This window comes from Leptosomus discolor, chromosome 2 (assembly GCF_034619465.1).
Source record: "Leptosomus discolor isolate bLepDis1 chromosome 2, bLepDis1.hap2, whole genome shotgun sequence".
In the NCBI taxonomy this organism is placed as follows: Eukaryota; Metazoa; Chordata; class Aves; order Leptosomiformes; family Leptosomidae; genus Leptosomus; species Leptosomus discolor.
Genome location: NC_141392.1, coordinates 59,975,136 through 59,988,510, shown reverse-complemented (window position 1 = coordinate 59,988,510; position 13,375 = coordinate 59,975,136). Strand labels below are relative to the sequence as shown.

General features: G+C 48.7%; 1 protein-coding gene across 4 annotated transcripts in view; it reads right to left on the bottom strand.

Annotated features, from left to right (window-relative positions):
* The window catches only part of TMEM181 (transmembrane protein 181), a 35,554-nt gene extending 23,248 nt beyond the window's left edge, over positions 1-12,306 (bottom strand). For 2 of the 4 annotated variants that reach the window (XM_086461152.1, XM_086461151.1), the window contains exon 1: positions 12,176-12,306. In XM_086461152.1, coding sequence (XP_086317278.1) covers positions 12,176-12,306 — 131 coding nt within the window. Of the gene's footprint in view, positions 1-4,082; positions 4,091-12,175 lie in introns of those variants that run through there. The other 2 variants (XM_086461154.1, XM_086461155.1) reach the window with 1 other exon arrangement.
* Between the last annotated feature and the right edge of the window lie 1,069 nt (positions 12,307-13,375).

The following is a 13,375-nucleotide window of genomic DNA, read 5'->3' as shown; positions in this document are numbered from 1 at the left end:
AGGGAAATATGATCACAGAATTAATCCTACTTAACATATCCCTCCTCAATCTTCCTTTTTGTTAAATGCATACTTCAAAAAGGACAAATCCACCATGTTTCAAAATACAGACAACATTTCAGTTTGAGTTAAGCCAGAACTGAGCTGCCATACAGCTGATTTTCTACTGCTGTTCCAGCAGATACGATCATAGAAAGCTGCACAGTTTGTATGGGAAAGCTGCAGGAGTGGGGGGCGGGTTTCCAATAAAGTATTAGCACCACCATGGAAAGAAACAAAACCATAAGACTTTAATGACAGTGCTCCCTTCCAGCTTGGAATAAAACTTCACCAGCTGAATGGTGTTCTTACTGGTTCACCACACTAATGAAGAAACACAGAAAAGGTGGTGGAATCCTTTCCATAAGCCCAGCCTGAATTCTGGGACCAGGTAGCCCATGCCTGCATGCCTGGCAGTCCTTAAACGCAAGGCAAACAATTAACTTTAAACCAGGTAAAAGAATTTTATAATAATCTTTATTTTCTTTAAGAATCACTGCATTCTCCCCAAATGAAGCACCACAAAAATAATGACATTATTCCTCTACCATAAAGTTTTAAAGACACAAACTATAATTTAACTCTTAACTCACAAAGGAGGTGGGGAAGGGAGGAAAAACCCACGGAAGTAAAGAGAACTGCAAGCAAGTAACTGCAAACATTACAAGTTTGCACAAACGGGATGTACAGGACTCCAGGCACAGCACCCGCAAACACAGCGTAACTTGCCTTGACGCACACCGTTATGCGGAGCCAAAACCCCCCACCAGTCTAAGAAGTCAGAACAGATGATGGTACAGGCAAAAAAGGTAAATCGTACATGAAATTATCACTATCCTACAGGAACAGATTGGATCTCCGTCACAGAGATCATCACACGTAAGTCTCACAGACAAATATGATTTTAAGTTGACTTTGAAAAATGCCAATTAATAGAGGCATTTCAAACCAGAACTTGTCTGTGCAACTTTTGCAGGGATATAACTACAGTATTTTCCTTAAATCAGTGTCTTAACACCTCAGCCTTCCTGCACTTAAACCACTTCAAAGCTATTTTATCTGTAGTAGAATTAAAATAACTAAGGTGCATTTTCCTGTCTGTTCCAAGGGCTCCCTCCATTCCACAGATGACCTAGTACTCCTTGTCTTCCCAAGAACAGCATGTATGAGATATCATCTTGAGATATCCAAATACTAATTTTAACAAGAAAATCCGTGCTATATAAAAGCAGTACATAATTGCTGATATGCCTAAATGAACTATAAGGGTTCAAGTGGATACCAAATGCTTCACAGAAGAGCACACACTGAGCAGCACCTGATACACAGAAACCACGTCTGGACAGGAAAGTCCATGGGTCAAGAGCAGCTGACGACTGGAATAGTATCGTATATATGCAGGGAAGTATCACATACGCTTGTGCTGTTCTTAACCGCTTACAGCTGGGCATCCGCTTAACAGCTACAGTCTGATGCAGGATACTTGTGACTTGCTATGCATATTCTTGGTTGTTTTGATAAGCTTCCTAATTTCCAAGTTCTTGCAGACATTACAACATTCATAATGTGAACAAGAAAAGCAGCTTCATCTCCACAGTCTTTACAGGAAAGTCACCGGAGCTCACCGCCCAGCCAACAGTCACAGCTATCAGCAGTTATCACCTTGGCTTACTCATCCGCCAGAGCACAGATGTGCTTGCAGGCTTTTGAACAAACATGTTCCAGACATTGGCTCATTCTTTATTCCAACTCCTCTCCAGGCGGTGCAACACCCAGTAGTCACAATGGGTAGGTATAAACCTACCAAAGAAGTCATGTGGGCACTTAACAAAGAGAGGAGGCTAGAGAGAGTAGGGACATGCTCTGTTGTCCCTTCTTCTTCCATACTAGTACTCCTGCAGAAGGCACTGACTGTATGCACTTGCTACTTCACAGGTCAGGCAACACGGACACTTTTTGTAACAGCAAGTGCAAGAACTTGGGTGAATCTTAAATACATTTATCATGACAGCAAACAACAATTTATAGCATTCCTATCAGATGATGTACTCTCCATTGCCCCTCGTTGCAACAACAGAATTTCCTTGTGTGGTTCAAGTGTCTCACTTCAACCTATCACCAGCTGACGTACAAAGCAGATAAAATGATCTCCCCATACGTTCACTGTTTAGCATCTGCTTTTTGGAAAGAGATTATATAAAATTTATGAGTATACATATGTGCAAGGTGATGATCCCCCACTAACAGCTTCTTTCTTCCATCTGAAGGGCCTCATAAAGCACCAAGTGTTTGAAAGGCATTTATGGGAAAAGCAAAAGGGGTTCCTCACTCCAGAAGCACCTGTTCAAATGAGTAAAGAACTGTGCTCTGCTTTATCAATGGAAGGTGCTTTCATCCGCCCAGCCAAGGCAGTCCCAGGCTCAAGACGAGCCATCCAAGATCTCCAATGGAGATTTTTCAGGCAGCTTTTACCACCTGTACCAACTTTTACCCTAACTGAGACAGAAACTAAAAATTTTAGTATTTTATCAATCAGATATGCCTGAAACTAACTGCAAAGGAGCAGAAAGCACTGAGATACAAACAGAGAAATATTCTACTTGGCTGTCTCAAACAGTCAGTAAAAAGTAAGCTGCACTAACACAATCTGTGACAGAGTGACCTGTGGAAACGCACACCTATAACAACGGCAATCTTTCAGTAGCCATTCATACGTGATACGTACAGGTAGGTTAAATCTTGCTCTTTGAGTAAAGTTTCGGCCCAAATGGTTACACAAAATGTTTCTGAGCCCATTCCTCATCTTCAAGCCACTCCTCATGCCTGCATGACAGTCTTTAGTAAAGACCATCATGAAAAACAGAGCCTTCTATACAACAATTTTCACATAAGTCTCACTTCACAGATGGGAAAGCTGTGATGAAGTTAGGATTAAGCAGTAGGTAGCACAGAGTCGACATTAAAATCAGAAATAACTCACTTTTATGCACAGCAGGTTTTCCCCACATACTACCCTTACTATCTCTACCTCCAATCGCTCTTTTCTATTTCAGGCTCACTCCTGAATAAAGCCATCAAATCCGCTTTGATTTAAATGATTATACATGCTACCTACATTCACAGTCCTGGGTCTATCTGTACACACTGCACTTTCTCACAGTTTAAAGACATTGCTTGCTGTGGTGACCCTCAGAAGACCTTGAATTTCTTCTGGCAGATGTATTCCACAATGGTTAATACCTAATGAGGCAGCACATGACTAAATAAAAATACGCAGACAATTAATATCAACAGCACTATGTAGTACTAGTGTACGATAACTGACAGCTAACCACGGCTGTTCTAACCAGCTCGCGTGCATGGTGCGGGTTCAGCTTTGGCTTTTTTTTTTTTAGTGTCTTGTTTGTTGCATTCACTGAAGTCTGACTGATTAGTCACGACTGTGGCTCTGTCCATGCGAAGATATATCCGGGAAAACAAGTTTTTCTTTTTCCTTCACAGACACAGTCTGAGAGCGGAGATACCGGGGGGTTTATTCACCACAGAAGAGGAAAAACCGCAGCGCTCCCCTGAAGAAGCGGGTACCCACTCCCGGGCTTCGCACTGGCCACCCACAGCCTCAGAAACGCCAACCTACCCCTCGGTGCCCTTACTGCCTTCACGAGAGCCAACGCGAGTTTAAACCGAGTGACCAGATCCAGGTCTTTACAGGGGAAAAAGTCGAAATTACCGCGCCCGGACAAAGAGGAAGGCGTTTCTTCTCCCCGCCCCGGACCCAAGCAAACAAGCACGTCCTGGTACCGGCAGCGTCGGGTCGGTGCGTGCCCCCCCCGCGAGACCTAGCTCCCGGCGGGCAGGCAAGCAAGCGGGCAGGATCCCGCCGCCAGCCCTCAGCGACCCGCCGCCAGCCCTCAGCGACCCGCCGCCGCCGCCGCCACCCCGGCCCCCTCCACCGCGCGACGCTCCCCGCCGCGGCCTCGCGCCCCGCCCGCCCCCGGCGCGCGAGCGGCGACCACCCCGCTCCTCCCCCGCCCACCACTCACGGCTCCATCCCGGCGCCGCATGCGCAGTGGAGGCACCTCCTCCCCACCCGCCTCACCCCGCCCGCCTCTCGCCCGGGAGCTGCCGGCGCCGCCGTGGCACAATCGCGAGCTGTGCCTCGCGGCGGCTTCCGCGTGCGTCACCTGGCCGCCACGCGACTCGGGAGACGTCACGGCAGCCCCCGCTGCTCCTCGGTCGCGGGGCCGAAGGGCGACGCTGCTGGCGGCGGGCGGGGGCGCTACGGCGAGCCGGAGGGGACACAGCGGGAGCCGCCGGGGCGGGCAGTGGAGGCGGCCGCGGGAGGGAGAGCTGCCTCGGGAAGGCGGCTCGGATCGGGGGCTGAGCTTCGGCGCGTTGAAGCGGCGGCGGCGGCGGCGAGCAGGCCCCGAGCGCAGGCACACGGCCGGTCCTGCCCCGCTGGGCGCTGGGGCTTCCACGGGACGGGCGCCGCTCTGCTGGGGCGGCAGCAGTGCCTTCCGCACCGCGGTGCCCTCTCCCAGCTTGTGCCGTAGTGGTGGCGACCGCGTTCATCCGAAGGGGACATTGTGTGTTTATAAGGCTCGGTCCCCTTCGGATGAACGCGGTCGCTACCACTGCAACCCAAGACAGAGAAGTGGTTCTGTCCATTTTGGGCCCAAGGACGGGCGTGGCTCTCCCGCGCTCAGCGTGTGCGCGGTCAGCGCCCGTTGGAGGCCCAGCGCCCGTTGGAGAGGGCCTCCAGGTGCGCAGCTGGGGTCTTTTCCAGCCGGCTCAAAGGGCGATGGCCTTTGCGGTGGAATGAAAGCGCCATCGCTGCAGTCACCTGCACGCAGCTTTGCGGTAGTCAAGAGACGTAGTGAATGCGTCACGTTCACACAGAATTCAGTCAGCTCACAACGGCTGGAAATTAAATCCTAGGAGTAAGCTACTACTTTAAACATGCTACTTCATAAAAATCTCCAGATTGTATCTAAGGCTATTTTATTCTTGCAGAAATGTTGAGATAAAGTCGGATTTTGTTCTCCTTTCCTATTAAACGTCCTGAGACTGGGCAACAAAGGTTGTCAAATGATCCACTGGGTAGTAGGTTGAAAACTAGGCAGTTTTAGAGATTTTGCCAAGTTATATTCTGTATTCATTTTTAGTAGCTCTAATATTTGCTCACAGAAAGCCAGCACTGCAGTTAAACATGTTGGGATACCTGGTCTAGGATAAAACTCAGAGTAACCTCCTGGCTTTGGTGTTTGTCGTATACATAAGGTAAATCCATCTCAGGATGACCGCAGAAATGTTTACACAGATCAGTTAACACAGAATTTAAAAAATATCTCTTCAACAATCAAATATTTCCATTAAAAGCTTACGTAGATGGCAAGATGGTTTTATTGGAATTACTTTTTAGAGGTACTTAACTTTAATAATATTATTCATTTCACTCAATTGCCCTACAGGTAATTCATGTCATTACTGGTGACCCGTGGGACCAAGTATGTCTCTTGTGTACCACCACTAAACGCAAAAGAACCATGCTGGGAGTAAATTCAGTCATTGAAACTGGTGTTTATGTTGCCAGTTAGATCTGTGATTTACAGCGCTGATGATTATTTAGTAATCATAAAAAGGCTGTCTTGAGAAATGCATGATACCAAGTGATGAAGGAAAGGCATTTATAAATTTGAAATCAACAAGAATCACTATTGTAGGGCAGAAAATAAAGCCTTGAGTAATCGGGACAACCTAACAAACTGTATTTGCTCAGAAGAAGATAGAACTGAAAAGCCGCAATCTGAAGTCATTAGGTCACGGGTGACTATGGCATGCATTGTGTAGCTTCCAGCACACTTCAGGCTTCTCCAGCAAGTTCTCCCTGTCCGGAAAAAGATGGAATGGTTCTTACAGCATCCGTGACCATTTCCAGTGTTCTGGGAAGTGCAAGTGCAGCGTTACGACTGCTGCCATTGATGTGCGTGCAGCTGAGCTATTTGGATGGCTGCTCCGATCCCTCTGGCACTCGGGTGTCTCAGTAGTGTGAATGAATTTATTCTCCTCAAAACAAAAATACATTCTTCTCGTTGGACAGGTAGGAAAATGAAGCACGGAAGACTGAGCCTTGCCAAAAGTCACTTGGAGAACAGTGTGGGTGGCAGAGCTTGAAATCCAGCTCGCTTCCATTAGGTGTGGGACCACGTTTCTCTTTGCCATCTACCAGCTTTCAGAGGGATGTGACTGTATTGTAAACACATACGTTGCACCCTGTAAGTTTTGTGAAAATAATGGCATTGAGTTCACAGATGAAACACTCCGAGGGAAGGCACTGCAAAGCCCCTCTCCCTCCACAAACACAGAGTCAGTCTCTACTTTGCACCTTGCAAGGAGGTGCCTGACTCGGTGCCTTGTCTGATCTGCTCTGGGGTGAAATAGTGCAAGAAGCGACCGTCTGCCTCAACTGCTGTAGAAACTGGACAGTGTGTGGCAAGTGAGGCTTGCAAGAAGAGGCAGGCTGACCTATGAATAAGCAGGCTGAGCACTAGCTCAGATGGGATTCTACTCACACTAACCACTTTAACACTAATGCTACGCTTGCATGACCAGTTTATACTTTCATGGCTCATACCTACAGCTTTAGTAACAAAAAGCAAAATCCAGCTTCCCTGTAGGTCTTTGATTTTTGCCAGCACAAATGTTTGTGCAGCAGTCTCGTGAATCAAATAATGGAAATTATCTGAGTTAAAAGTCACTCAGAAAAAAAAAAAATGGTGTTCTGTGGGCTCAGTTGCTCAGTCACTGCGCAGCTACGGGAATATTTGTGAGCAGGCGAGGAAGAGAATAGAAATGTGTGACTAGGGACCTTTCCCTAGAGCTAGGGTGGCTTCTTCCAGCTGCAGAGCCAGCTTATGGCAGCTTAAAGCAATCACGAAGCTGCAGTGTCAGTCTTCTCCTCCTGCTGCGGTTTCCAGCCTTCCAGCCCTAGCTGTGTGCTTCACACTGGGGTCATTTGGGTTCTTCCCCCAGTTGTCCAGGACCCAGCAGTCAGCCCTGGAAGAACATGAAGGAAGAAGAAGAACAAGCTACCAGTTGTAGCTTGAAGCAGCCACTGAAGATCCTGCCTGGGTCTAGGCTGGAAGCAGCATGAACCTTCAGGGAATGTGACTGCAGTTCTCCAGCAAGGTCTTGCTGACCGCTTGGCTTCTCACAGATTTGCACTTTTGAGCACTTGGGAAAGATTTTAAGAAGGTGGGAAGAAGTGTATCCTTATCACAACAGCCCTCTCTGGCAAACTTCAAGTTTCTTCTCTGAAGCACGTGGGCACTCGTTTCTCTAAGGAAAAATGAACAGCTGCTCTTTGTTGCCGAGTCAGATGAGTGCTGTTCTCTGGTCTTCTTGCCAAAGGAGCAGAACCACTGTGAATGAGCTTTTCCCACATGTTTTAAAGATTAGCTATGTTTTAATGCACTGGAAACACTGACAGGAGATGCTGAGGAATTAAAAATAACGGTATCATCTGTAATCACCTCTTCTGTTATCCGTATAAGCAACATCAAGCATTAATTAAAGCTGCAAGTTAAATAATATATTTCGTGATGTCCTATATATGGCCTTTTCTTTTTGATGGACAAAATGTCATATTATTGCATGATAGGAGTTTAAAACGTATCCCTCATTTAAAGCAGGGCAGATTGTAGGTCATTTATCTTAATCTCTGGGTATTATTAAATTCAGCATCAACACTGTTCTCCCCTGTATAAGCTGATCGGCCAGTGGGATATGTCCATTAACCTATAAATTGATTTTTCAAGAATACCAAGTTGTTACTTATAGTTATGCAACTCTGATGTCAGACCACAATTTGGCCATCATCCTGCTCTCTCCTTATCAGGTGGGCACTTTCATTGCTTGCTTTCCTATCAAAATGTTTTCAGCATGCTGAACTCTTCAATGTTAGCTAGGAAATAGAGTTATGAAACTCACACTGAAATAACTGTCAGCTGATTGGGAGGCTTGGTGTTTTCTGGTAAGCTTTGTATGTCTCACTGACAGCATGTCAAAGAGATAAAAATGTAGAAGTTTTAGTAACATTGGTAGTAAGCTCCTTTGGTACCAATAGTTTACTTAAAATTGCCCAGTGCAGCGGAGGGAGCCATCGGCTGCCAGCCCTCCATCAGCTCTCCCTGCCCTGCCATCCCCGCCAGGAGGCATGCTAGGGAAGGAAGGAACATACTGGAGTAGGAGGGAGAGACAGCAGACAACAAACTGTTCATTCGAGTGCCTTGTCTGGAGCAGTTTTTCAGGGGTATAAATGAGAGCAATCCTGAAGTTGCTGTAATAAATCTGATATGCTTTGTGGCAGTCCCCAGGACTGATGGGAGAGCGTAAGACTTTTCCCTTCTGCCTTCTCTGAGCTTATCTCCTGCACCAATCTCTTGGTGTACCACAGACTAATCCTAGGTGTACCAAGTCCAGACAACCTTGTATTGGGGTTTCCAATGAGGTTGTTTAATATATTGCCCATTAACCTGTAAATATACAGTCTCTTTTACAAGCATACCAGAAGCGCCACATCTGCCTAAGGGAACTATTAACGTGGCCAGAAGGGGCTGGTCACTGTGCTGAGCCGTGGCTAACCCCACTCTCTCCATCTCTCCAGTAAACTAGCACTTGTTCGTGGGCAAATACACCAGGAGGCACAACATAGTGGCTGTTCTGGGCTGTTGGGCAGAACAAACTCACTAGCGTGGACACCACTTCATGTGTATAGTGTGGATGTGTGCCCTGGGGCTCTGCAAAGTGAGGATGGCATAGCCTGAGGAGGAGCCTGCCACCGTTAGTTGTCACCCCTGCCCAAAGAACAGGCTGCTCACAGATATCTGCTAAACCACATGTTCAAGAGCACTGTGCTTTACAGGAAACCATCACCAAAAGATATCACTAAACTGGGACAGCCTCAGAGCTGCATCAGAAATGACTCAGCCACCTGTGCAGTGAGAGAAGAGTTACTTGGGATAACAGCTTCATCAGCTGTCCCTCAGCTATGTCATCCCCTCGCACTGAATCCCCTGTCACTGAGAAGGAGCACATACCAGCGCAGCGCACAACGAGCACTCCTGAGTCAAGAAAAGCTGTCTCCCTGCCAGTCACAAAGGGGGTTTTCCATTTCTGTATCAGCTCTGCTCCACAGCTTTCCAGTTTTGAGTCTTCCTGTTGGCACTCAGAGAAGGATGTCCTTACAGAAATCAGGAGTGAGACTGCAGCAGACAATTTTTTTTTTTTCTAGAAAATATTGAGTATTTGTAAAATCATCCCCCCCCCCCGCCTTCTCCTTTCCTACCACTTAATGGACTAGATTGCTCCATTTCCAAAGAGACGATGGAAAACACCAGCTGATGGCCCAATGGCTTTCCTCAACCAGAGGGAGGGGAGAGTTAAGGCTGGCAGTGGTTGATATCCTCACATTTGTGAATATGGTCTGTGAGAGGGAAAAAACATGCTGTTACATGGTTTTACCATCTCTTCATTTTGTTAGTCTGGTATAAGATATTATTTGCTTTTAGTAACCTGATTATTTTAGAGAATCTCTTTGGTTTGAAGTAAAGACAAGCCACACAGCATTTCCTTGGTCAAATTTCCAAATTCCCTCTGCTGTCAGAGCAGTAAGTATCTCCGTTACACCCCTGAGTGTATTCATTTATAACCTGACCAAACATACTGAATAAAAGAGAGAGAGAAAAAAGGATGAAGTATCTAATTCTCCTTCCCATAAGTGAGAGTTTGCTGTAAGAGGAATGCACAGTAGCATCAAGTAACCCTCCTCCTTACCAGGAATCTAAAAAGCAGGTGCCATCACTACCTCCATCCATAATGCTGAAGGGAAACACTCACCAGAACAGCAGGTATGCAGTGACAGTAACAGTAAACTTTACACCAGGTCACTTAGGTTAAGATCTTGGGAATGCAGAGAAGTATTAGCATGACTTCTAAGTCACAAAATGTTATTTCCTTTCCAAGAGCCCCATATTGCTCCATTTCATTCTAGACAGCTTGCAGCTGATACTTCTTGGGGATACTGTCACTCAAGAATGGGCAATCTAGTGCTAACTCTACAAGCTCATTTGATTTGGTGGAGTAACATCTTCTCTTTTCAATACAGACAGTACCTCCATGCACATTTTAAGTCATAAAAATGAGTTAGTAACAATTTACCTTGGAGAGCCTGAGTTTTTTCTGGAAACAAAGCTGAACAAATGCCTCTCCCAGGACCTCTTATTTGTTAATTCAGAACTTATGTCTCCCTTCTTTATCCATTCTAGTGCTGATATTCATTATCGGGCTGCCAGATGCACATGGGTACATTTCCATCACTCCTTATCACCTCCCATGGCTTCTCACACCATGCTGAGGTACAAGGAGCCACTGTTTTGACAGGAAGGACCATGGTTATGTTAAACTCTGCCAAGCTGCCAGGCAGTGTTTCCAAACTCTGTGACTCCGTAGTCTTTGCTGTTGTGTACCACGAGACAAATTATACCTGAGGGACCACCTGCCCCTCCACTGGGAAAAACAGACACATCGTACTGAAGTCAAGTGATCTAAGCAGAACTGGGCCACTGTGCACAGACAGAAGTATTTATGCTCAGATTCATAGTAAAATAGAGCTGGAAAAGGCCTCACGAGGTACCTAATAGTTCCTTCTGTCTCAAGTGAGCTTCTGCCAGATCTATGTCTTTCTTGGCATGCATTTGTCAGAAGTTTCTAAAGACCTCCAATGATGGAGATGCTATGGTCTCCCTGGATAATCCTTTCAATAGTGTTTTAAAATCCTTCCCATTCAGAAGTTTTTTCTTAATGTCTAATAGGAACTTTTATTGCTTGAATTTCTGTCACCTTGTGTCCAAGATGAACACAAAGTTTCTCTTTAGAGAAATTCCTATTCCTCCAGCTTGGATGTTTCTTCTTTTGGGGGAGCAACCCCAAATTCTCCTCACAGCTATGTTTTCTAGGGTTTTGATTACCCATATCTCTGTCCTTATGCTCTCTTCCACTGTCAGGCCCTTGAAGTGCGGTGCCCAGAACAGAACACAGCTCCAGCTGAAGTCTGGAGTAGTGAATGAATTCTCACATCTTACGAACCATGCTTCTGCTGTACACCCCAAGTTCCTTTACCTTTTTCACATGTATAAGGCAGTATCATTGTTGAAAGAGTTTACTTTATAAACCATTATAATTCCCATTGCCTTTTTTTACAAAAATGTTATATAACTGTTCGTTCCCCAACCTGTATTTGTGTGGCTGAGTAGCATTTGTTCTCTGTGCAGTTCCTGGCATTTGTTTCCCCTGATTTTCATTTTACTTCTTCAGACCCTTTCTCTGATCCAAGTATTCTTTTAATTTATATCCCAGGCCTCCAACACCTTTGGAGTCCTTCCTAGCCTTGCGTAACCTTCAAACATTACTACTTTCCAGCCATCACTGGTCATTCATGGAAACAGAAGACAGGGCCAAGCACAGAAGGAACGTGGGTGTAGCCTACTCAGTACATCCGTCCCTTTTGACCCCAGCCTTTGCCAGCCACTCTGATTTCCTAAACAGTTTTGTAACTACTCCAGGATGGTTTCATAGCTGCTCTAGACCACGTTCCCCCAGCTCGCTGTGACGGTGTAGCACGGAGGAATGCAGGGGAAAATGGCTTCTATCAGGAAGCTAAGAGGAGAGGGTAGGGACAGGAGCGTTGGGCGTCCTGCCCAGAGGCGCTGCCGGACCACGTCCCCCCGGGCCAGGCAGACAGCCCCACCCGCCGCGGCGGGGCCTCCGCCGCGCCCCGCTGCTGCACGCCCGGCACTGCGGGGACCGGCCGCCCGCGGCGCCCCCGCCCTCAGGGCGGCCCCGAGCCTGGGCCGGCTACTCCCGGCTCCACGGCCGGGGGACGTCACATGAAGCCCGGTCCCAGATTTCCGAGCGCCGGTCCCCGCCCAACCCCCCACCCCCCACCCTCGCCCCGCGGAGATGGCCTCGTCCCCTCCGGAGCCCCGGCCGGGCGCCGCGGAGGCCACCCCGGAGGAAGCCGTGCGGAACCCCGGCGGGCGGGCAGGGCCCCGGGGAAGAACCGCGCCCGCGCCCGTACCGGTAGTAACGGTCATCCTTGTAGGGCGTGAGGTCCTCCTTGATCTCCCGGTAGGTCTCCCGCACCCGCCTGCAGAAGCGCTTCACCTCGCCGCACAGCGGGCTCCCGAAGGCGGCGAAATCCGCCTCCATGCCGCTCCGCGCCGCCTCAGGCCCCGCGCTCCGCCATGGCGCCCCGCCAGAGCCCGGCCCGGCGCTGCGCGGCCGCGGGGCGGGGGCGGTGCAGCAGCCGCAGCAGGGGCGGCGGCGGCGGCGGCGGCGGCGGCGGCGGCAGGGGCGGGCCCTCGGCGCACGGCCCACGCCCGCGGGGGCGGTGGGAGCCGCTTCAGCACCACGGAGAGGGGCGGCCGGTGCCCGCTGCCGCGGCACGGGGGGGGTGGGGGCCGCCGCCCCCGCCCCGCCTCTGTCCCCGCCACCGCCCCCGCCCCACCGGCGTTCCTGTGGGAAAGGGTGCGAGGGCAGCCCCGGGCTGCAGGGGCAGGCGGGAGGGCCGGGGGCTCGGGCTGCGGTGCCGAAAGCCTCTCAGCCCCCCACGGCAGCTGACGCCGGGCCCCTGGGCCTCCCCTCGGCCCAGGCTCCTGCCCCCCAGCCTGCAGGTCTCCAGGGACGATAGCAAAAGCCTCGCATTACTTCTGCCGAAAACATCTGATTTTTTAAAATAAAACTATTTCGTTTTTAAAAACATACCAGCTCTATTTAAAATTAGTGTCCTGGGTTTTATTGTCTCTTGTACCCAGCCTAAATGAGGGCAATTTGCACCAGCAAAGAAGGCCTAACGTAAGTGTGAAATAAATCCTATGCTAAATCCACTGTTCATGGTCATAATGCCACAAATTTTTTTGCCGATGTGATGCCCATCTACAAGAAGGGCCGGAAGGAGGATTGGGGGAACTACAGGCCCGTCAGCCTGACCTCGGTGCCGGGGAAGGTTATGAAGTGGTTCATCTTGGGTGCACTCACACGGCATGTGCAGGACAACCAGGACCTCAGGCTCAGCCAGCATAGGTTCATGAAGGGCAGGTCCTGCTTGACCAACCTGATCTCCTTCTATGACCAGGTGACCCACCTAGTCGATGAGGGGAAGGCTGTGGATGTCATCTACCTGGACTTCAGTAAAACATTTGACTCAGTCTCCCACAGCATTCTCCTAGGAAAGCTCATGGCCTAGACAGGTGTACTCTTCACTGTGTTAAAAACTGGC